This window comes from Dreissena polymorpha, chromosome 7, assembly GCF_020536995.1.
Source record: "Dreissena polymorpha isolate Duluth1 chromosome 7, UMN_Dpol_1.0, whole genome shotgun sequence".
In the NCBI taxonomy this organism is placed as follows: Eukaryota; Metazoa; Mollusca; class Bivalvia; order Myida; family Dreissenidae; genus Dreissena; species Dreissena polymorpha.
Window position 1 is genome coordinate 10,324,053 of NC_068361.1, and position 22,943 is coordinate 10,346,995.

Below are 22,943 nucleotides of genomic sequence, written 5' to 3' on the forward strand. Positions count from 1 at the left end.
TGGATTGAATACATTTAATTTTGTTTACCTGATTATTGAACAAATACTTGATAAAATGATTTCGTAGTTTTGTACCCCAAGATACAAGTCAATATTTGTTATTAAGATAATTCATCTTAGACGATTGAGACAAAATGATTCGCGTTCTGAGAAAACTGGGCATAATTGATGTGCGTTAAGTGTCGTCCCGGACTAGCCTGAGCACTTCGCACAGGCTAATCAGGGACGACACTTTCCGCTTTTATGACATTTTTCGTTTAAATGAAGTCTCTTCTGATCAAAAATTAAATTTAGGCGGAAAGTGTCGTCCCTGATTAGCCTGTGCGGACTGACACTTTACGCACATGCATTATGTCCAGTTTTCTCAGAACACGACTCAAAATACTAACGTCCCCGAAACATCGCGCTGTTGTCTTTAAGGGCAACAATTCAAAACCAATTCAGAAGGAGTTACTTCCCCGAAGTTTCGCTGGCCCGAAGACGTTGGTATTCTCTTATTCTGAAATGTCAAAAATACTTATTCAAGCTGCCATAACATGTTAACCAAGTATTAACTGATATTCAACAATATGCATATATATGTTTTCAAAAGCTTTGAACACAGCAAATATTGTTTCAAAATAACTTAAAATTTCTTTAAACGTAAGTAAAAATAACAAAGAAATTAAACTGCTTCTGTTAAAATAACGTGTTTTTTTTGTTATCCTTGTGCTGGATATTCGGATACCCCACATATTCGGATACCCCACATATTCGGATACCCCACATATTCGGATACCCCAAATATACGAATATCCTAAATATTCCGATCTGCAGGATACCGTTTATTCAGATACATGTTGTTTTTTTTTCGAAAAAAACGTTTCCTATTCCAGACACCATCCTCATTACTGAATTGTTTACGTACCTAAGAGCGTTAATTTTGATGAAGCCGCCTGCATCAGTTGGTTCGTAGTCCCCTTGTACATTCATGCTGAAACAATACAGATTTGCTTTACCCATTTATGCCTAGCGTCTAGAAACAAAAGGCCTTTGCAAACATCGTAGACCCAGATGAGACGACGCATGACGCGGCGTCTCATCAGGATCTGTGCTGTTTTCTTAAAGGAATTTCTGTAAGAAATATTCTAAATATAGAAATAAATGTACTTGACATCCCTAATTTTGGCAAACAATTGATCCAATTTAGGATGGGAGAGTCCACTAGGCATATATGGTTTAAAGTTCTTCATTACTGTAAATTCATTTATATTCGCCGTCATGAACATTCGTGGTTATTTTTTATAAATATATTTTTATATACAGTGGTGTGATTAAATGAGCCTTGTTCTGAGAAAACAGGGCTTAATGTATGTGCAATATTAGCCTATGCAGTCCGCACAGGCTAATCAGAGACGACACTTTACGCTTAAATTGAATTTTTGCTAAGAAGAGACTTCATTTAAACGAAAAATTTCATTTATTAAGCCCCGTTTTATCAGAACGCGTCTAAAATAATCACCTTATGTGAGAAAAATGCCATACAAGTAGAGGGTTCAATAAAACTCTTCATTTGTACACAGATCCAGCAAAGTCAATAACTATTTGTAAAGTAAATTTGATTTGATGTTGAAAGGGAGAAAATAAGCTGAAAGGAGAAGAAATCGCACATCTGAATATAACGACGACGATAATGATGGTGGTGATGATGATATTTTGAGGGGGAGGAGGAGGAGGTGCAGGTTGAAGAGGATTAGTTTTGTAATGACAAAAGGATAAAATACGGATGATGATTATGATGATGATGATGTAAACTATAATGTGATTTATTTGAACAAACATGATAATGTTGATTATGGTGTAAGATACATTTTATTTGTGAATGCATGTAATAGGAACACTGTTTATGATTAATTTTGTGTGTTTTCGGTGGTTGTGTTTTGTTACGTTAATTGTCTTTGCAGTGACTAATGCTGGTGTGCTTCTACTTCTGCGGTCGATGATGACTAAGTTGTTGTTATTGGTAGATTTGTAACATGTGATGCTTTTGTTGATATTCATTCGGCTAATGGTACTGCAGCTTCTACTGTCGCTGATGTTGATGATGATTGTGTTGCTACTGTCTTGATGCTTCTAAAGTTGAAGTTGAGATGATTAAAATGCCTGTTACTTATATAATTGTTAAAGTTGTTGCTATTGTCGTAATTTAAGCGGCCTGTGGCGCTGCTTGTGCTTCTGCTGCTAATGATGCTGCTGCTAATGCTTCTGATGCTGCGGATGACATTATTTTACCAGTTCCGCGTTATAAAGTGAGTGTGACAACGCCCGCCATTACCTGACCAACTCCGCGTTATACAAGGAGTGTGGCGACGCTCTTCCCAATATGTACACGCCCCCTTTGTAGACTTTCACCGTCACCGTGCCGTCAACGTGGTCCTGGCTTAGCGCGATGCACCTCCGGGTGTACTCCGCCTCTGGGCTGAACCAAAAGCCTGGGAACGTAATATTAAAGTTCTTTTAAGTACGCTTCAATTAATAACGATAAAGCCTGGTTACATAGATTAAATCGCGTTTTAGTTCGCTTCACTTATGTATTTGAGCCTCGCTCTGGGAAAACGGGGCGTAAGGCATGTACGAAAAGTGAAGTCCCAGATTAGCATGTGCAGTCCGCATTATCGCCACACCTTTGTAAGCCTGTTCTGCACACAACTTCAAAAAAAGCTAAACTTGTGTATACTGGTTTTACATGATTTTATTCGCCTAATAGCCAGACGTCTGTAAACCTATTCGGCATAATAATTCACCCTTAAGCCGTACTCATTCACCCTATAGCCACGCCTTTGATAACATATTCTGCACACTTATACACCCTTTAGTCATATCTCTCTAAATATGTTATGTACACTTATTCACCATAAAGCCATATATTGGGTAACCTGTTCTGCACACTAATTCGCCCTTTAGACGTACCTCTGTAACTTGTTCTGACCATTTGTTCACCAAATAGCAATATCTCTTTAAACCGGATGTGCCCACTAATTCACCCTTTTACCATACCTCTGTAAACCTGTTCTGCAAACTCTGCGTCTAATTTTCGCTTGATTTTACGAAGTTCCTGCAAAAAATATATACACGTTCAGACGATGTATACGTTTATAGCAGTATATGCAATATTAAGAAATAATGAGCTCAATGCAATAATATAAGTAGTAGTTCTGGGAACCAATTTTATTTAGCCAACACTCAATTTCGTGGGCTTTAGTGGGTCCGCGAAATCAAATGATTAACAATATTTTCGGTCCGAAGTCTCCTCTTAAACATCTACAAAATCTACAAAATCTACGAATTATAAATCACACAAATATGCCTTATTTTAAGCATATGCAAGGTCCATCTTAACGAAATAAAATGAATTAAAAATAATGGAGTCATACATTGACTTTACAAGCACGTGGCGTAATCAAAGTACATTTAATGTTAAGTTAAAAAGACACATGTGTTGCCAAAACTAAACCTTTGTTCATTATTCCGAATGAAAACAAATGTTGATGATTTTTGACGAAGCTGCAAAGCAAAGCAAAGCAAATTTACTAATAGTGGACGACTTTTCGATTAGACAGTATTTTTCGCTACAAAAGTGAGAAAATACTTCATTTCAACGCAAAATTCCATAAAAGCGAAAATTGTTGTCTCTAATTAGCCAGTGCGGACTGTGAGACGACAGTTTACGCACATGCATTTTGCTCATACTGAATTATTAACTCTTTCAGTGCTGAATCCGAATTTTGAAGGCCTTTGCAAACTGTTCGGACCAGATGAGACGCCACAAAACGTGGCATCTCATCAGGATCCAAACTGTTGGCTATTCTTTGGAAAAAAAATCGAAGAAAATGGTAATTTTAGAAATTCAGCAGACAACATTTTAGCAGACGACAAATTTCCTAGCATGCAAAGGGTTAACCTACCCGGTCAAGTGTGAACACCTCGAGATCCATGTGTGCTGACAGCAGAATGGTGCCCCCTGGGGTCTCATATATACCTGCAAAGAACGGTATTCAATTGCGATGGGTGTCCGGTTGGCGCATTGGTTGGTAAATCGGCAATCCGGGTTCAATAGCCGTGCCCGGAAGTATATTAGTTCGGTCAGTGGTAACCGGGCAGGCGTGGTCTGCTCCTGGTACTCCGGATTCCCCACACAGCACCAGACCACAGCAAAATCAAACATACACAGCTTTTTTTGTTTTTACTGAATTATATTTCATATTGATGTGGTCTTATGCTGTGGGGTCAAGCCGGAGTACTGAAGGAAATTCACCTGTCCGGTATGGGAAACACCATCCTAGCTAGCATTCCCCGGGAGCGGGGATGTTACCTAGGTGATACTTCAGTCACAAATAACCCGGTCGCCAGGCGATTTGTCCGATTTCAAGGCATCTAGAAGACTAGACACGCCCGCTGATCGGACGGTGATCGGTCTCTATTTGTGACTGAGGTATAAGTTAATTGCAAAACCCGTTCTCCTACCAATGCGCCAACTGACAGCCGACAGTGACCAGTTGAGAACATGCAAAGATATAAAATAGGCGGTTTATCAAGCACTGATTAGCGTTTACCGGTTTGATTCGTATAGTGTAAATGCAAAACAATGCGTTGTTTCACTATCAAAGCACTCTGATAAAATAATAACAAACACGGAAATTCACCTCCAATAAATAGTTATAACGAAACATGTAAGCATCTTTCCAGACTTGTGTAGATATTTCTCGTTAAAATAACGTTGACAACGTTTTAAAATCCAAGAAGTTTGAATAAATCCCTACTTGCAATAAGAAAAAAAAAGAAAAACAAACACAAATATACTTAAAAAAAAACTGTCAGCCTTTACTAGTTTTCATTCTTGAGATGTTGACGATTATCTCCAAAACAGTTCCATAGATGTGGACTCGCAGACACGGAAAGCCCCGGCAATATACACAGTTCGTGGATTACGAAATAACGACATGGAAATAAAACAGATGATTTGACGAGCCATATCAAAAGGCAACAAAACACTACGTTCAGTGTGTTAACCAATAACTATGTTGAATGTATATCTCTCGATACGTATGCGTTTATTTTGCAAAAAAAGAGTATTATTTTACTTATTCATCATTTTTTTAAACTGCCACACAGATCCGATTTCCACAACACCGTTCCGAATTTCTGTGTGTTTGGGGGTTATTGCCTAATAACTAAGTTCACGTTCTGACAAGCTGTATCTTCTCCATATTTGGTTTTCGAAAACCTAGTGTGACCTTAATCTTTGAGCTAAGGGTATCGATAGCCTAGTGTGACCTTGATCTTTGAGCTTAGGGTATCGATAGCCTAGTGTGACCTTAATCTTTGAGCTAAGGTTATCAATAGCCTAGTGTGACCTTGATCTTAAAGCTAAGGGTATCAATATCCTAGTGTGACCTTAATCTTTGAGCTAAGGGTATCGATAGCCTAGTGTGACCTTGATCTTTGAGCTAAGAGTATCGATAGCCTAGTGTGACCTTAATCTTTGAGCTAAGGGTATCGATAACCTAGTGTGACTTTGATCTTTGAACTAAGGGTATCGATAGTCTAGTGTGACTTTGATCTTTAAGCTAAGGGTATCGATAGCCTAGTGTGACTTTGATCTTTGAAATAAGGGTATTGCTGGCCTAGTGCGACATTGATCTTTGAGCTAAGGTACCGATGGCCTAGTATGACCTTGATCTTTGAACTTAGGGTATCGATAGCCAAGTGTGACCTTAATCTTTGAGCCAATGATATCTATAGCCTAATGTGACCTTGATCTTTGAGCTAAGGGTATCGACAGCCTAAAATGACCTTAATCGTTGAGCTAAGGGTATCAATAGCCTAGTGTAACCTTGATCTTTGAGCCTAGGGTTTCGATAGCCTAGTGTGACCTTGCTCGCGGAGCTTATGGTATCGATAACCTAGTGTGACCTTGATCTTTGAGCTTAGGGTATCGATAGCCTAGTGTGAACTTTATCGTTGAGCTAAGGGTATCGATAGCTAAGTGTGACCTTGATCTTTGAGCTAAGGGTTTCGATAGTCTAGTGTGACCTTGATCTTTGTGATTAGGGTATCGATAGCCTAGTGTAACTTTTATCGTTGAGCTAAGGGTATCGATAGCCTAGTGTGACCTTGATCTTTGAGCTAAGGGTTTCGATAGCCTATTGTGACCTCGATCTTTGAGCTTAGGGTATCGATAGCCTAGTGTCGATAGCCTAGTGTGATCTTGATCTTTGAGATTAGGGTATCGATAGCCTAGTGTAACTTTTATCGTTGAGCTAAGGGTATCGATAGCCTAGTGTGACCTTGATCTTTGAGCTAAGGGTTTCGATAGCCTAGTGTGACCTCGATCTTTGAGCTTAGGGTATCGATAGCCTAGTGTGACCTTTATCGTTGAGCTAAGGCTTTCGATAGCCTAGTATGACCTTGATCTTTGAGCTAAGGGTTTCGATAGCCTAGTAAGACCTTGACCTTTCAGCTAAGGCTTTCGATACCCTAGTATAACCTTGACCTTTGAGCTAAGGCTTCGATACCCTAGTATAACCTTGACCTTTGAGCTAAGGCTTTCGATAGTCCAGTGTGACATTGATCTTTGACCTAACGGCATCGATCACATGTTCTGTGAAGATTGGCGAAATAATATTCAAAAGAATCACGATACAAGCTGAATTATTCCCAAATATGTCGTTTGACCTTTAAAGTCTGACCTTGACCTTTGAGTTCTCAAACGGAGTTTATCGGAGGCGTTCGTTTTTAATTGCACGACGAATGAACCGATTGAAGCGCGGACGTGCGCACGCAGGCACAAGTAAAGAATAAAGCTTTGGTATCAGAATAAAACGGACTCAACAAAAAATACATTTTTGAGAATACATTATTGAGTATTGTAATCTACATAACCTACCTCGTGATTTCATGCCAATGAAACGATTTTCAACGATATCTATCCGTCCGACGCCATGCTTTCCTCTGAAACGTTGCAATAAATTCAAACTCATGCGTGTTTGTCTAAAATAGATTTTCTGTTCCACAAATCAATGCATGGTTAGAAGTTGACAACACTAGGAAGGAAATCGTATGTCATATATATTGACATTAGGATGTACTTATTGTTCAAACATATAATTCAATTCCAAATTCCTTTTCTGATAATATTGTGATCTGAGAAAACTGGGCATAATGCATGTGCGAAAAGTGTCTTCCTAGATTAGCCTGTGCAGTCCGCACAGGCTAATCTAGGACGACACTTTCCGCTTGTATGGTATTTTTAATTTCAAGGAAGTCCCTCCTTACCGAAAATCAAGTTTAAGCGGAAAGTGTCGTCCCTTATTAGCCTGTGTGGACTGCACAGGCTAATCTCGGACGACACTTTATGTACATGCATTATGATCAGTTTTCTCAGAACGCGACTCATTTTGTGATGTTACCCAATTTCATTGCAATAAATGAACAAGTCCAGTGCTTTCGTTTTAGTTGTCCCATCGTCTTTGTTAACAACCTTCACTGGTAGCCCTTCAATAAAATATACGTATCAAAAAGATTTTATCACCTTAATATTAACACAATGTACAACCACATTACTACTCAAAATCAACGAATATTTCGTACAATAAAGTTATCTCATGAAAATCATGGTCCCTTCCAGTAAAAGCAAGATTTCAACGCTAGATGTGGTCTGGCAACATAGATTTAACGAGATACAAAATACTAGTTTTTATTTTTGTGTGACAATGTATTCCATGCGAATTCCTCGTTACGATATCCGAACATTTACGAGCGAACGTGAGATTGTCTTCGGGCATTCTCACTTTATTTTACGAAATAAATATTCGTTGATTTGAAGTATTTGTGTGGCTGCAATTGGACAGTGATCTTCAAACAACAACATAAATCAAACGCTCAGGAAAATATCGGACGTCTGTTAAATAAATACCATCATGACATAATCTGATACTCACATTGGCTAAAATCGACTGAGAAAATCAAGAACCTTGATTACCTATAGGTATTAAGAAATCTATGATTGTTATATTTTCAAAACCACAATTTAGTGTTTTTATAAGTATTTGTGACTTCCAGCTGTGATATTAACTTACTTATATTAATCGTTACTTCTGCATCATGCTTCGCTATGATGACATGAATCAAGCTATTAAATGGTAAAATTTGCACATTGACTTTTGTGACCTTGACCTTTGAGATAGGACGACAGTGGTTCCAAGGTTCACGTCGTCTTAGGATAGTTAACATTTGTGCCAAGTTCTTTCTAAATTCATCAAATATGTTATGGCTTGGATAAGAATAAATATGATTCGCGTTCTGAGAAAACTGGGCTGAATGCATGTGCGTAAAGTGTCATCCCAGATTAGCCTGTGCAGTACGCACAGGCTAATCAGGGACGACACTTTACGCTTTTATTGTATTTTTAGTTTCAAGGAAATCCCTCCTTACCGAAAATCAAGTTTAGGCGGAAAGTGTCGTCCCTGATTAGCCTTTGTGGACTGCACAGGCTAATCTGGGATGACACTCTACGCACATGCATTAAGCCCAGTTTTCTCAGACCGCGACTCATAAACAGTTTAATTTCAAAATGTAATCTTCGACCTCTCTCTTTATTTTAATTTTACCCTAAAGGTTTGGAAACTGATGGCAACATGCGACATGCCCTCTTACGGTGGTTTATACTCCTACCAAGTAATTCTAAAATCTTTCAATATAATGGAAAATATATTGATGAGACGTTATATGGCCAGATTCAATTTTATATCTTAACCCATTTATGCCTAGAGTCTAGAAAAAAGGCCTTTGCAAACAGCGTAGACTCAGCTGATGCGGCGTCTCATCAGGGTCTGTGCTGTTTGCTTAAACGAATTTCTGTACGAAATATTTTAAATATAGAAATAAATATACTAGACATCCCTAATTTTGGAAATAAATTGATCCAATTAAGAAGGATGGGAGAGTCCACTAGGCTTAACTGGGTAAATGTGACCTTGACCTTGGTGGTCAGGAGGCGGATTTTACGCGCGAAACGTCGTCTAATGATGACTCACATGTGAGACAAGTTATTTTAAAATCAATCAATTTGGAGCAAAGTTATGACTGGGGCGATTTTTTTTTGAACGGACATCCAGACGGACGGAGGACGAACGCACAGAAGGACAGTGCAACTGCTAGCTAGATGGCGCCTTTTTCGATCTTCAAAGGATGGTATAAATATATTATATAAAAATGTAAATCCACTTATTGATTGGTTGGTATATCGATAAACCTCACCATCCGAGGATCACCACATAACATGTGTTGGCATTCGCTATGAAAACTATTTATGCGTCCATTCTCCTCATACAACTGATTGAAGTAGTCCGCTTCTTTCATTAGTATGCAAACACAGTAGTAGTTCTGGTAAACAAGATAAACCTGGGGAATTGCGAGTATTTGAGCTGACAGCCTAAAAACCAGTTGATTACGGAGATCAATTTAAACAAACAAACACACCGCCCACCTTTTTGGAACTCTATCTCGAGCACAGTGGGGACATCCGGGGCATCTTCCGGATGTGTCGTCATTACGTAGAGTTTCTTTGGCGCATGCGTCTGAGGGTCCTCAAGAATGCCGGATTCGTAGCTATACATAAAATACGGACTTAATATAATGCCGTAGATGATGATGACTGTAATTGTGGTGGTGGGTTTGAGGTTTGCTTTGCATTTATATTATAATATGCCAAACATACATGTGCACAAACTGAACAGATGCCCACTGCAAACACCTAGGTCACAATTGTCCCGGCTTTCCACTTCGGTATCAAACAAACTTCACTCGTGTCGAAAAAGCATTACACAGAAAGAGAAAGCTGCACAAACTAACTCGTTGATTATTATGCATATAAAGTTAACCCATTTATGCCTAGTGGACTCTCCCATCCTTCTGAATTGGATCAATTTATTTCCAAAATTAGGGATGTCTAGTAAATTTATTTCTATATTTAGAATATTAATTACTGAAATTCCTTTAAGCAAACAGCGCAGACCCAGATGAGACGCCGCATCATGCGGCGTCTCATCTGGGTCTACGCTGTTTGCAATGTCCTTTTTTCAGGACGCTAGGCATGAATGGGTTAAATCTAACTAACAGTAATACTCTTTTTACTTATAAGAGATACAAATCGAATATGCTAGTATGCCCAAATAAGGCAATATGTCAGGGATTTTCACGTGCACCTTTCGAATTACGCGCAGCAAATTTGAAAGTAATCAGATGAACGGACTAACGGACAAACGAACTGATAGACGGACAAAGGCAAATCTATTTTATGCACCTTAACCCAACTAAGAAAATACGGCATTACACATATTACGAATTTTGATACATTTTAATTAATGCAAAGATCATTACTTGAATTACATACAGAGTTCAAAATTGTTGTTCCAAAGCTTGACCACAGCTGTACATAACGTTAAATGTATGTAGAAATAATATGAGCCACGTTGTGAGAAAAGGGGGTTTAACGAATGTGCGTAAAATGTCATCCCAGATAAGCCTGTGCAGTGGGCAGAGACTAAACAGGGACGACACTTTCCGCCTTAACTTGATTTTTGCTAAGAACATACTTTCTGCAAACAAAAAATGTCATAAAAGTGTAAAGTTACGTCCCTGATTATCCCATGCGTATTGTACAGGCTAATATGGGACGACGCTTTACGTATTGCACAGGCTTATATGGGACGACACTTTACGCACATTCATTTAACCCCGTTTTCACACAGCATGGCCCATATTGAATCAAGATCTCGCGTTACCTGATATGCATTAGATTCGCATCTATACTCCATGGATCCTTTTGTGTCACCGGAAGTGGTATTCCCTTCTCCTGAATAACACACGAAAACACCTAAATAGTATTAAGCTTAAGACATGTTTAGGTTAGGTTACCGAAGCATATATTTTAAAGCATTAAAATGTTATTGACGTGTGCTCACACCGACTCTGATTACAAGCAATGTGTGTCCATAATACGCATATTTTTTATTTTCTTTGTAATGTACCTGTTCACTTCGTCATTATACCATCCATATTACAATTATTAAAATCTATTAAAATACTTAATATGTGTAACTGAAAACATAATATATAACTTAACATTAACAATTACATAAACGGTCAACAGGTATCTTAAACATATCAAAATGAGCATCGCTTTGAGAAAACGGGGCGTTATGCATGAGCTTAAAGTGTTATTCCAAGGTTAGCAACTGCTGTCTTTAATGCGCATGCTTTAAGCTCCATTTTCCCAAAACGCGGCTGCGATACAAATATCAGTCGTGTTCTGAGAAAACTGAGCATAATGCATGTAAGAAATGCACAGGCTAATCTGGGACGACACTTTCCGCCTTAATTGAATTTTTGCTAAGAAGAGACTCCATTTAAACAAAAAAAAAATCATAAAAGTTGAAAGTGTCATCCCGGACTGCACAGGCTAATCTGGGATGACACTTAACGTACATGCATTAAGCCCCATTTTCCCAGAACGCGGCTCCGATTCAAATATAATAGTCACCTTTGCGTACTCAAACAAATCGTTTCGACCTTTAAATCGCGTGTAGAACTCGGGCAGGCGCCATGGTGATATCACCTACACGAAATTGCTTATTTAACCCATTTATACTTAGTGGACTCTCCCATCCTGATAAATTGGATCAATTTATTTCCAAAATTAGGGATGTCTAATAAATTTATTTCTATATTTTGAATATTTCTCACAGAAATTTCTTTAAGCAAACAGCGCAGACCCTGATGAGACGCCGCATCATGCGTCTTCTCATCTGCGTCTACGCTGTTTGCCAAGGCTTTTTTTTCTAGACGCTAGGCATAAATGGGTTTATAATCAAACGAATGACAAATCAACAAAAATGCATTTGTTTTTAATTTGGAAATTTAACATGTTCTTTTACCATTTTTTAGGTGATAATAAGGACAATACAGAAACGTTTAATCGATCTCCAAAAATAATCAAATTATTCAAGAACTTTAAACATGTTCAACGAAAAAGAATCGTCTACATTCGATTAACTGTTGTCAATTAATGCACATTTCACCAACTCATAACAAACATGAACATTTATTCAAAATATTATTAAGTTAACGCATATTATAGAATAAAACACAATTAAAATAAACATCACACATTTTTACCTCAATCGTTGAATGCAGCGCGTATGCGGACAGTTCAAAGCGAATCTGATCATTTCCCTTTCCAGTGGCCCCATGCGCCACGTATTTGGCCCCTTCTTCCTTCGCAACCTTTATCATGGCCCTAAAAGTGATCAGTAAAAATATAAGAGCTTTTGTTTGCGAATGTGCGAATAAAATAATCCTAGTTTTTCGGCGTAAGCTGTATTAAGCCAGCTTTTCACCCTGACTTGAACTTTGTAAGTGTCCAATAATACTCAAATAAAATTTCCCGCGGCTAGGTACGAATGAATACACTTCATTTATTCCATTGGCTGATTTGAGTATAACACCAGAACATTGGAAACATATCCGCGTCTTTGTAACACTGTTTTACTGCATGAAACAATTTTATCTCTAATTAAAAGGCTCAATAGATAAAACAGTTTTACAATCAATTTTCGACATAAATACAGTTTGTGCGTTCACCTTTTATTTTCAGAGAATTACCAGCGCAAAAGCGTTTATACTAAAGGCTATGTTGTCATATTTAGTACTTACTTGCATTGCATTTCAACCCGCGAGGTTCGGGTCAATGCGCGGCCATTTGTGAAAGTCAGAGTTTATATACAGTTCATCACCGGAGTTCGCAGAAGGGGTTGCGATCATTGTGTTACACCGGTCTTACTGACAATAACGTAGTGACTGTAATGCATTGCATTCCAATCCGCAAGGTATCAAGGTCAGTTTGCGGTCAGTTGCAGAAATCTTTATATAAACGCCGTCTCGTAAACTTTGTGCACTTGAAGTCTGTTTTGATCAGAAAGATACTAAATAAAGATATTCGGCGATATTATTGTGGTATGTCAATCATCGATTTTTGATATGGTTTCAACATTTGCATGATAAGGACCAATTTTTATAAAATTAATTAGAAATATTTATCCATTTAGACCAGTTTATTAAGCATGAGCACAATAATTCGCTATACTATAATTATGCAATTAAATAAGATTCGAGTATTGCCGGCTGACCTATATGCACTCGTTTATTTTCATGTTTCTTGTGTTTTTTCTATTCTGTAAATATAGATATCTGAGTAATAATATCACATAAAGCAAAATAAGCCACGAAATCTGGCGCAACACCCCGTAATTGATTTGCTTATGATGTAGCTAAGAACTGCGCACAAAAAAGGCATCCGCTACTTTTTATCTCATAGAGATAACTTTTGATCGTTTATAAACATCGACCACAATCAACGCCGTATATCTTTTTTTAAAGATATTTCTTGTTTTTTCATCACATGACTTCTAATAATCCTTAAAATAAAAAATTGCAGTCATAAAAGAGCCGAAACTTCCAAATCCAAACACTTGGAATTGAAGACTTCTTAAACGTTTACTTTCAGTGTTATTCCAAATTAAAATTAAAGTTTACAATAAGTTTGAGAGAAAAAAGCATTAAGTACTATCAGATAACGAAGGGATTGAAATAAAAGTGGAATTTAATGATCCGTATATTACATAACGTGATACGTGTAATGCATATGTGAAGAAAAACTGTGAGATTTTCAAAATATCATAACAAAAACTTTGAGACTCAGGTTCACGCACGTTAGAACTTAACCCATTTATGCCTAGTGGACTCTCCCATCCTTCTAAATTGGATCAATTTATTTCCAAAATTAAATTATATTTATTTCTAAATTTAGAATATTTCTTACAGAAATTCCTTTAAGCAAACATGATGCGGCGTCTCATCTGGGTCTACGCTGTTTGCCAAGGCCTTTTTTCTATACGCTAGGCATAAATGGGTTAAAACTTCCGTGAACAGCTTGGCATCGGTGTTGAAATTTACACTGCAGAAACTGTATATTGTATGTATTGTATATGAGGGTAATGAACTTATTCGAAATGCAAAACAGTTCAAAATTTTAGTCGATATTTGGATGGAACAAACGTAAAATTTAAATATAGTATCAATGTTTTCAAAAATTGTTTTTATTTCTTCATTTTAACCTTCAAATTGGGAACTTGGTCAGAACAAAAAATTTAGATTTGTTCCCTTTTAAGTACAAAATGTAGAAAGAGAAAAGCAGATAACGGGTATAAAATGGTTTCAATAGACTAAATTGATGAACAATAAAACAGCTCAAGAGTGTAAAAGAAAAGGGTAGACAAAGTTTGCCTAGGCTTTCATCCCAGTTTCAAATTTATGCCGTCATAAATAGGTCATTTAATATGAATGCCATGCATTTATCTTTGGAATTTTGATTTCAAATACATTAACCGTAAACAGTACACTAATGTATATAAGAATAGATTAAAACTTTTACTTGATATTGTTTGCTGTGTTCATGGTACAATTTCCTGTGTCTTTAACCATTTCAGTGCTGGAACCGAATTTTGAAGGCCTTTGCAAACAGTTTGGATCCAGATGAGACGCCACAGAACGTGGCGTCTCACCAGGATCCAAACTGTTTGCAATTCTGATAGAATTCTTTGAAAAAAATCGAAAAAAATGCATATTTTAGAAATTCAGCAGACGACATTTTAGCAGACGACAAATTTCCCAGCATGCAAAGGGTTAACCTCTTACTAATATAACTGTATCTACACGTACACAGTACAGGTGTCTGCTTTGGGTCAGGTACAATCTAGGCAGCACATCATTATCTTATTGCATCCTTTAGACGGCTATATTAGTATGTTTAACATAAATACTGCTATTTTGTGTAGCTACATGTTACAGTTCATAGCTATGTAGTATCAAACAAGTTCACTGAAATGGGTCACACTTTTAACAGATAAGGACTATGAGTTTAACCCATGTATGCCTAGCGTCTAGAAAAAAGGCCTTGGCAAAAAACGTAGACCCAAATGAGACGCCGCATAATGCGGCGTCTCATCAGGGTCTACGCTGTTTGCTTAAAGAAATTTCTGTAAGAAATATTCTATATAGGAATAAATAGACTAGACATCCCTAATTTTGGAAATAAATTGATCAAATTTAGAAGGATGGGAAGTCAACTAGGCATAAATGGGTTAATATTCGACAAAAACCTACACACACATGTTTATATAGTGTTATTTCTCACCACATTGGGAACGTTACCAATACCGGTCAAAGTGGGAAAATATGCATACTTTTAACCCATTTATGCGTAGTGAACACTCCCATCCTTATAAATTGGATCAATTTATTTTCAAAATAAGGGATGTCTAGTATATTTATTTCTATATTTAGAATATTTCTTACAGAAATTCCTACAAGCAAACAGCGGAGAACCGGTTGAGACAACGCATCATGCGGCGTCTCATCTGGGTCTACGCGGTTTGCCAATGACTTTTTCTAGACGCTAGGCAAACATGGTTTAATTGTTATTGCAAATTTGGTATGAGTTTTTATTGAAAGCCATTATGCAGGTTGAATGCTGTGCATACAATTGATATTTTTGTTATAGTTGGTAATCAATTCATATCACGTTTCATCTATCAAATGAAAAGTATGACGTTCATTTTAGACATCGGGTTAACTGGATAATTTTAGTTATATTAAAAACTCGGATAGAGGATAGTTGTTCGTTTTAGCAAGATTGTTAATGTTTAGCTGACATGCGCACATATTGCTCATATGGAGCTTTTAGAAAACCGTGTCGAACGCTAAAATACAAGCTTATTCGGGGACGGTAATTGGCAGGTTATTTTAACCTTTTTAACAAGTTTTTTCTTTCTTTAATTTCGGGAAAAGCTTGATCAAGAGAAGCATGGGTAATAATATTATCTGTGAGTGATATACCTTTAATACTTTAAAAATCCTGAACATGACTGTGACAAAGAAAAAACAAGATTTGTTTGTGAAACACTATGTCCCCCCCCCCCCCAAAAAAAAAAAAAAATAAATAAATTGATCTTTGACCTTGAAGGATGAACTTGACCTCTTACCACATAAAATGTGCAGCTCCATGAGATACACATGCATGCCAAATATCAAGTTAGCTCTTCAATATTGTTAAAAGTATGGCCAATTTTAAAGTTTGACGCAAACAAACAAACAAACAGACAGGGCAAAAACATTATGTTCCCCAGAATAGACTGGGGGACATAAAATCATCAAAACAGTCGTATATATGAACATGTTAACATGACATTCCATGTAATACATCTCTGTATAAATTATAATAACACCAATGCCAGGTACTTGGAATTTAGTATAGTAAAAGCATGACCTTTGTATACAAATATGTATTTTTTTTGTTTATTATTCTTCATCAAATGTGTCTTGTTCTGATAAAACTGGGCATAATACATGTGCGTAAAGTGTCGTCCCAGATTAGCCTGTGCAGTCCGCACAGGCTTATCAGGGACGACACTTTCCACCTAAACTTGATTTTCGGTACGGAGGGACTTCCTTAAACTAAAAATACCATTTAAGCGGAAAGTGTCGTCCCTGATAAGCCTGTGCGGACTGCACAGGCTAATCTGGGACGACGCTTTACGCACATGAATTAAGCCCAGTTTTCACAGAACAAGACACAAATTATTGCAGCACTGATGATTTCGATTCCAACTTTTTATGTGAAAATGTAGAAAATACCATAGGTACGAATTGTTATGCGCCACAAACTGAAGTGTGCACAATTACCACAGTAGGCTGTGCTAGCAACAGCAGCATATTCCTATATGTTGATGGTAAGGCATTCAAGCCTAACTGAGTCAATGGCGACGTATCGATCTGAACCCTTTTCCCAAACCCTAACAAAACTTTCAATCCAGTTAATTTCTCTTGTTGTATCATAACTTTAATAGCAGTTGTTTGCAAATGTGCGGTGTAAGTCTTACATTTTTTTTAACCCATTTAAGCCTAGTTGACTCTCACATCCTGCTAAATTGGATCAATTTATTTCCAAAATAAGGGATGTCTAGTATAATTATTTCTATATTTAGAATTATTTCTTACAGAAATTCCTTTAAGCAAAAGGCCCAGAGCCAGATGAGACGCCGCATCATGTGGCGTCTCATCTGTGTCTACGCTGTTTGCCAAGGCTTTTTTTCTAGACGCAAGGCATAAATGGGTTAACCAATTAGACCCTTTAGTTTTCCTCCAATGACAAATCACCATACTATTTTAAACAATCTATTGTGGACACTTTGATGGTAATTCGATAACTAACAATTATTTGTTATTAATTAATTTCTCTTTCGTAAAACGTGAAAATATGATGTCATGATTAATTACATTTCGGGAGAGTCAGTATTTGGGACGACAGCTCATTTCTGAACCGGATATTTGCAAAGAACAAACTTCCTTCAAACAAAAAACACCATACAAGCGAACAATTTCGTCCCTGATAAGCCTGTGCAAACAGTAGAGGCTAATATGCGCACATGCATTAAGCCCGGTTTCCCGTAGCGATGTTCAAATTATCAAGAAAATCAAGACTACCGTGCAATGCATGGTCTTGCTAGAGCAGTGCCCATCGGATATCGGTCCTCGTAGAGTCCATTAGCGCGGATGGACGGCCAAATGAACTCTTCAACAAACTCCGTTTTCACGTCTTGAATGACCATCTTAACAAAACAAATGAAAGAATTAACACATTTTCGATAATGTTTTTAATGTTTCAGGTCAATATGCATCGCATTTATATTTAAAAAAAACACTTTTCAAACAATAGGGGCTTGACTCGTCACTACGACAGTTCAAATTCTAAACTCATTTAATAAATTCGCCACCTCAGTGCAGATAGGTACAACATGTACCATGTGACATTACAATTAGGAGGTATATGGCCCCCTTTTTGCACCAAATGGGGCGATTATGAGCCAATTGACCTATGTACTGAGGTTAAGAGTACTATGAAATCATTAACATTCGTTGGACATTATTTCTCGTTTATTTCCAGTATTCTTCGGTTTTACCGATCCACGAATCTAACACATCGGACAGTGACCGACACAAATTAAACTTTTTTCTTCAAAAATCAGAAATCCACGACTTAACATGTGCACGAAAATGTCATTTGTTTTCTAGACAAAACGAGATTTCATGCCGACGAATACAACAGATTTTACAGTATTTTGGTTAACCCATTTAAGCCTAGTGGACTCTCCCATCCTTCTAAATTGGATCAATTTATTTCCAAAATTAGGGATGTCTTGTATATTAATTTCTATGTTTAGAATATTTCTTACAGAAATTCCTTTAAGCAAAAAGCGAAGACCCTGATGAGACGCCGCATCATGCGGCGTCTCATCTGGGTCTACGCTGTTTGCAAAGGCCCTTTTTCATAGACGCTAGGCATAAATGGTTTAATATTTAAATAGGGGTACCTTAGACGCTCCCAGTATGGCAGCCTTAGCTCTTGCCGCCTCGAAATCTTCACTCTGACCTACGTCCGCCTTAAAGGACACAAATTAATTCATACTTTATCACGTGACTAAAATCTCGGGGACCGCGGGATTCGACGGGAGCTCGGGAAAACACGAATCTTGCTTTATTTAGACATATTTTGCCTACCTGCCTTACTTGTTTTCAGAACGTTGCCATCGAGACATATTTAAGAACTAGTACTTACTGGTGTATATTTTTCAATTTTTTTTAAACCTATTTATTTCAGCTCGATTGCATAACAAGCCTAAGCATATATGAAACGCTCTCGAGTCCGTTTCCTTGGTGTCTATGGGGGAGATCTAAAGAACGCTCCCACAGTGGGGATCGAACCCGTGACCTCCTGATCGCTAGGCGGACACCACTACGCCACGGCGACCTCAAAAGTTTATTTGTAAGGAAACAAGGGCAAGGCCGGATGCACTGATTATAGTTAAATATTGAAATGTCGATTTTCGAAAATTGTCTAATTGAAATTAGTTATATTAATCGAGTAGTACCAGATGCAGTATGACTTTCGAAAATTATTTCAACTATTGCATTTAAAGAGTATTACCAGGTTTAGTATGAATGCCAATATGGCATTTGACTTTAAACCAGACATATTTTGTATGCACATAAGAACATGATTTTTAATAGCGGCGATTCGAGTATATGCGTACTCAGTACGCTACGTGAAAAAGTGGAAAAAATCTAAATGCTAGCTTTCAAAAACATTGTAATCAACGAATCAACAAAACAATCTAATTATCATCTATTACATTGAATTTTAATGGCTAAAGAAAAGAGAAGATAACAAAACAAGAGCACCGCCTTGCGGGTGCAGACCGCTCATCTATTTTCTTTTTAAAGGTGAAGGGACTCTCATTTTCAATCACAAAGGAGGGAGGGGTGGAGTGAAGAGGGGTGCATTGAGTGGGGTGTAGACATTTATTACATTAAGTTCCAAAAATGCAAAAAAAAGGAGAAAAAAAATTGGGGGGTGTGGGGGGGGGGTGGGGCGGTGGAGGGTGGGGGGGGGGGGATTCTTGGGTGCGATGGTTGGAGGGTATTTCAAACATAAAATAATAAAAATAAATATTTGTGTTTTTTAACCGTTTCAAAAAAAAATTGGGGGGTGAGGTGGGGGGTATAGTGTGAGGGTGTGGTGGTAATTTGTGAGATCTTAAAAAAAAAAAAAAAAAAATAGGGGGGGGGATTCGGGGGGGGGTGGGGGAGGGGGGGATGGTGGAGGATTCTTGGGTGCGATGGTTGGACGGTATTTCAAACATAAAATAATCAAAATAAATAGTTTTGTTTTTTAACCGTTTAAAAAAAATTGGGGAGGGGATGGGGTGGGGGGGTATAGTGTGAGGGTGTGGTGGTCATTTGTGAGATGATCTTAAAAAAAAAAAAATAGGGGGGGGATTCGGGGGGGGGAAGGGGGGGGGGCACGGGCGATGGTTTGGGTGGAGTCTATTGTGGTATGTCAGGTAAGAGTAGTTTTGTCAAAGTATCAATCAAATCTAATCATAAATAAAGAAGTTATGGCAATTTTAGCAAAATTTAATAATTTGACCTTGAGAGTCAAGGTCATTCAAAGGTCAAGGCAAAATTCAACTTGCCAGGTACAGTAACCTCATGATAGCATGAAAGTATTTGAAGTTTGAAAGCAAGAGCCTTGATACTTAAGAAGTAAAGTGGATCGAAACACAAAATTTAACCATATATTCAAAGTTACTAAGTCAAAAAAGGGCCATAATTCCATAAAAATGACATCCAGAGTTATGCAACTTGTCCTTTTACTGTACCCTTATGACAGTTTGCGAGTGTTCCAAGTATGAAAGCAATATCTATGATACTTTAGGGGTAAAGTGGACCAAAACACAAAACTTAACCAAACTTTCAATTTTCTAAGTATAAAGGGCCCATTATTCCGTCCAAACGCCAGTCAGAGTTACATAACTTTGCCTGCACAGTCCCCTTACGATAGTTAATAAGTGTTGCAAGTATGAAAGCAATAGCTTTGATACTGTAGGAATAAAGTGGACCTAAACACAAAACATAACCAAATTTTCAATTTTCTAAGTATAAAAAGGGCACATAATTCTGTCAAAATGCCAGTCAGAGTTACATTACTTTGCCTGCACAGTCCCCTTATGATAGTTAGTAAGTGTTTCAAGTATGAAAGCAATAGCTTTGATACTTAAGGAATAAAATGGACCTAAACACAAAACTTACCAAAAATTTTAAATTTTCTAAGTATAAAAAGGGCACATAATTCTGTCAAAATGCACGCCAGAGTTATCTTACTTTGCCTGCCCAGTCCCCTCATGATAGTAAGTAAGTGTTCCAAGTTTGAATGCAATAGCATTGATACTTTCTGAGAAAAGTGGACCTAAACGCAAAACTTAACCGGACGCCGACGCCGACGCCAAGGTGATGACAATAGCTCATTTTTTTTCTCAAAAAATAGATGAGCTAAAAATGAATTTTAGGAATAGGTACAACAAAAATTCCAATACAATTTAGTTGATACGCGAAAAAAGCAGCCAAAAACACTGTTAACTTGAGTCGATTGGTCATTCCGGAAGAGTTTTGATAGTTCGTGTCAAGAGAAATTTGTAACATGCTATGTTGCGAGATTGCAAAATGTAACGAAATTAGAAGAATCAATGTTTTCTCCATATATAGTTGACCTAACTATTCGTTACTCATATGTGACGGAGAATTCGTGTTTAAATTGCAACAACTAGGATTGGCAAAACGCTTTAAATAATGCGTTACGAAAAAGTGTGACAATAAGGCACTGTACATTCAATCAATATAAACATCGGACGGCAGATTGGATGCGAAAACCACGAGGATTTTGATATTCAAATGGAAAATTTAGTTACAATTAACGATACAGCGAAAGATGTTCTCTTTAAAACAGTGAAAAGCGAATTACATGTATGCAATAGCATATGTGCATCTCTCTGTGAAAAGAGGGTTCAATGCATTTGCGTAAAGTGTCGTTCCGATTAGCATTACATTGTTTTTACTATGCAGTCCGCACAGGCTAATCAGGGACGACACTTCCCGCCTTAACTGGAATTTTGCTAAGAATATACTTTCTTCAAGCGAAAAATATTAGCGGAAAGTATCGTCCCTGATAGCCTATGCGAATTGCAAAAGCTTATCTGAAACGAATTTTTTTCACAGAGCAGGACCCAAATACATGTACATTTATAGTAAACCATATCTTACAGGTTTATAACAATTTTTGTTTATTGGAAATGTTAACGCGAAAAGTTTTTTTTTTAACGAATTTGTCTATGCTCATGATGCGCTTGTTCGAAAGACATTTTATGCATGTTTGGTACAAATAACCCGCGTCATTCGAAAATGGGTCTTATGTCATAAGCGGCCAGCGCAGCTTTAGACCAACAGGCGCAGTGGCTCCGTCTGGGGAGAAGCCAAGCTGGTCTCTATAAATTGAGCCTTGTTCTGAGAAAAATTAGCACAGGCTAATCAGGGTCGACACTTTTCGCCTAAACGTGACAAAAAAGTTCGTCGAAAACAAAATATTTGTGTACTTATATATATTATATATATATATATATATATATATATATATATATATATATATATATATATATATATATATATATATATAAGTAAAACAAAAATAAACAAATTTCGACGAACTTTTTTTTTCATGTTATTTTTTATTACTAATGGGCAATTTTTAGAGTTTGGGAGGGGGTAGCAGCTTGGGGGGGGGGGGGGGATTAGTAGCTAATGCCGAGTGCCTGTGCTTGAAACTAACAATACCATAAAAGCGGACTGCACAGGCTAATCTGGGACGACACTTTACGCACATGCATTAAGCCCAGTATTCTCAGAACAAGGCTCAATTGATCAAGTGTTCATAGTCTCATTTGCAGAAAGGAAGCTCCTGACCAGACGCGGACCGCTTAGGCATACGACCTATATTCGCATGACGCGCCTCAATCAATGCTAGCTAATCAAATTCAGGGATAAATTTAACTACACTGTTCATCTACTTGGTAAATATGCAGCAACATCTTGCGTGAACATCTGATAGACGACATTAACCCATTTATGCCTAGCGTATAGAAAAAAAGGCCTTGGCAAACAGCGTAGGCCCAGATGATGATGCGGCGTCTCATCAAGGTCTGCGCTGTTTGCTTTAAGGAATTTCTGTAAGAAATATTCTAAAAATAGAAATAAATATACTAGACATCCTTAATTTTGTTAATAAATTGGTTCAATTTAGAAGGATGGGAGAGTCCACCAGGCATAAATCGGTTAAGTGAAGCTGAAGGGCGAGATCACACAGTGAAATCAGAAGCGATCGATTACCTTGCTTGATT

At 37.5% G+C, this 22,943-nt stretch overlaps 1 protein-coding gene across 4 annotated transcripts in view; it reads right to left on the reverse strand.

Annotated features, from left to right (window-relative positions):
* Window positions 1-22,943, reverse strand: part of LOC127838660 (argininosuccinate synthase-like) — a 26,590-nt gene continuing 3,647 nt past the window's right edge. For all 4 annotated transcript variants that reach the window (XM_052366525.1, XM_052366524.1, XM_052366526.1 and 1 more), the window contains exons 3-15: window positions 18,528-18,596; window positions 17,641-17,765; window positions 12,217-12,337; window positions 11,582-11,656; window positions 10,824-10,894; window positions 9,527-9,648; window positions 7,449-7,533; window positions 6,926-6,990; window positions 3,945-4,018; window positions 3,037-3,094; window positions 2,315-2,471; window positions 908-973; window positions 1-499 (exon numbers count right to left, since the gene is read on the reverse strand). In XM_052366525.1, the coding sequence (XP_052222485.1) occupies window positions 451-499; window positions 908-973; window positions 2,315-2,471; window positions 3,037-3,094; window positions 3,945-4,018; window positions 6,926-6,990; window positions 7,449-7,533; window positions 9,527-9,648; window positions 10,824-10,894; window positions 11,582-11,656; window positions 12,217-12,337; window positions 17,641-17,765; window positions 18,528-18,596 (1,137 nt within the window). In that variant the 3' untranslated portion in view covers window positions 1-450. The remainder of the gene's footprint in view (window positions 500-907; window positions 974-2,314; window positions 2,472-3,036; window positions 3,095-3,944; window positions 4,019-6,925; window positions 6,991-7,448; window positions 7,534-9,526; window positions 9,649-10,823; window positions 10,895-11,581; window positions 11,657-12,216; window positions 12,338-17,640; window positions 17,766-18,527; window positions 18,597-22,943) is intronic.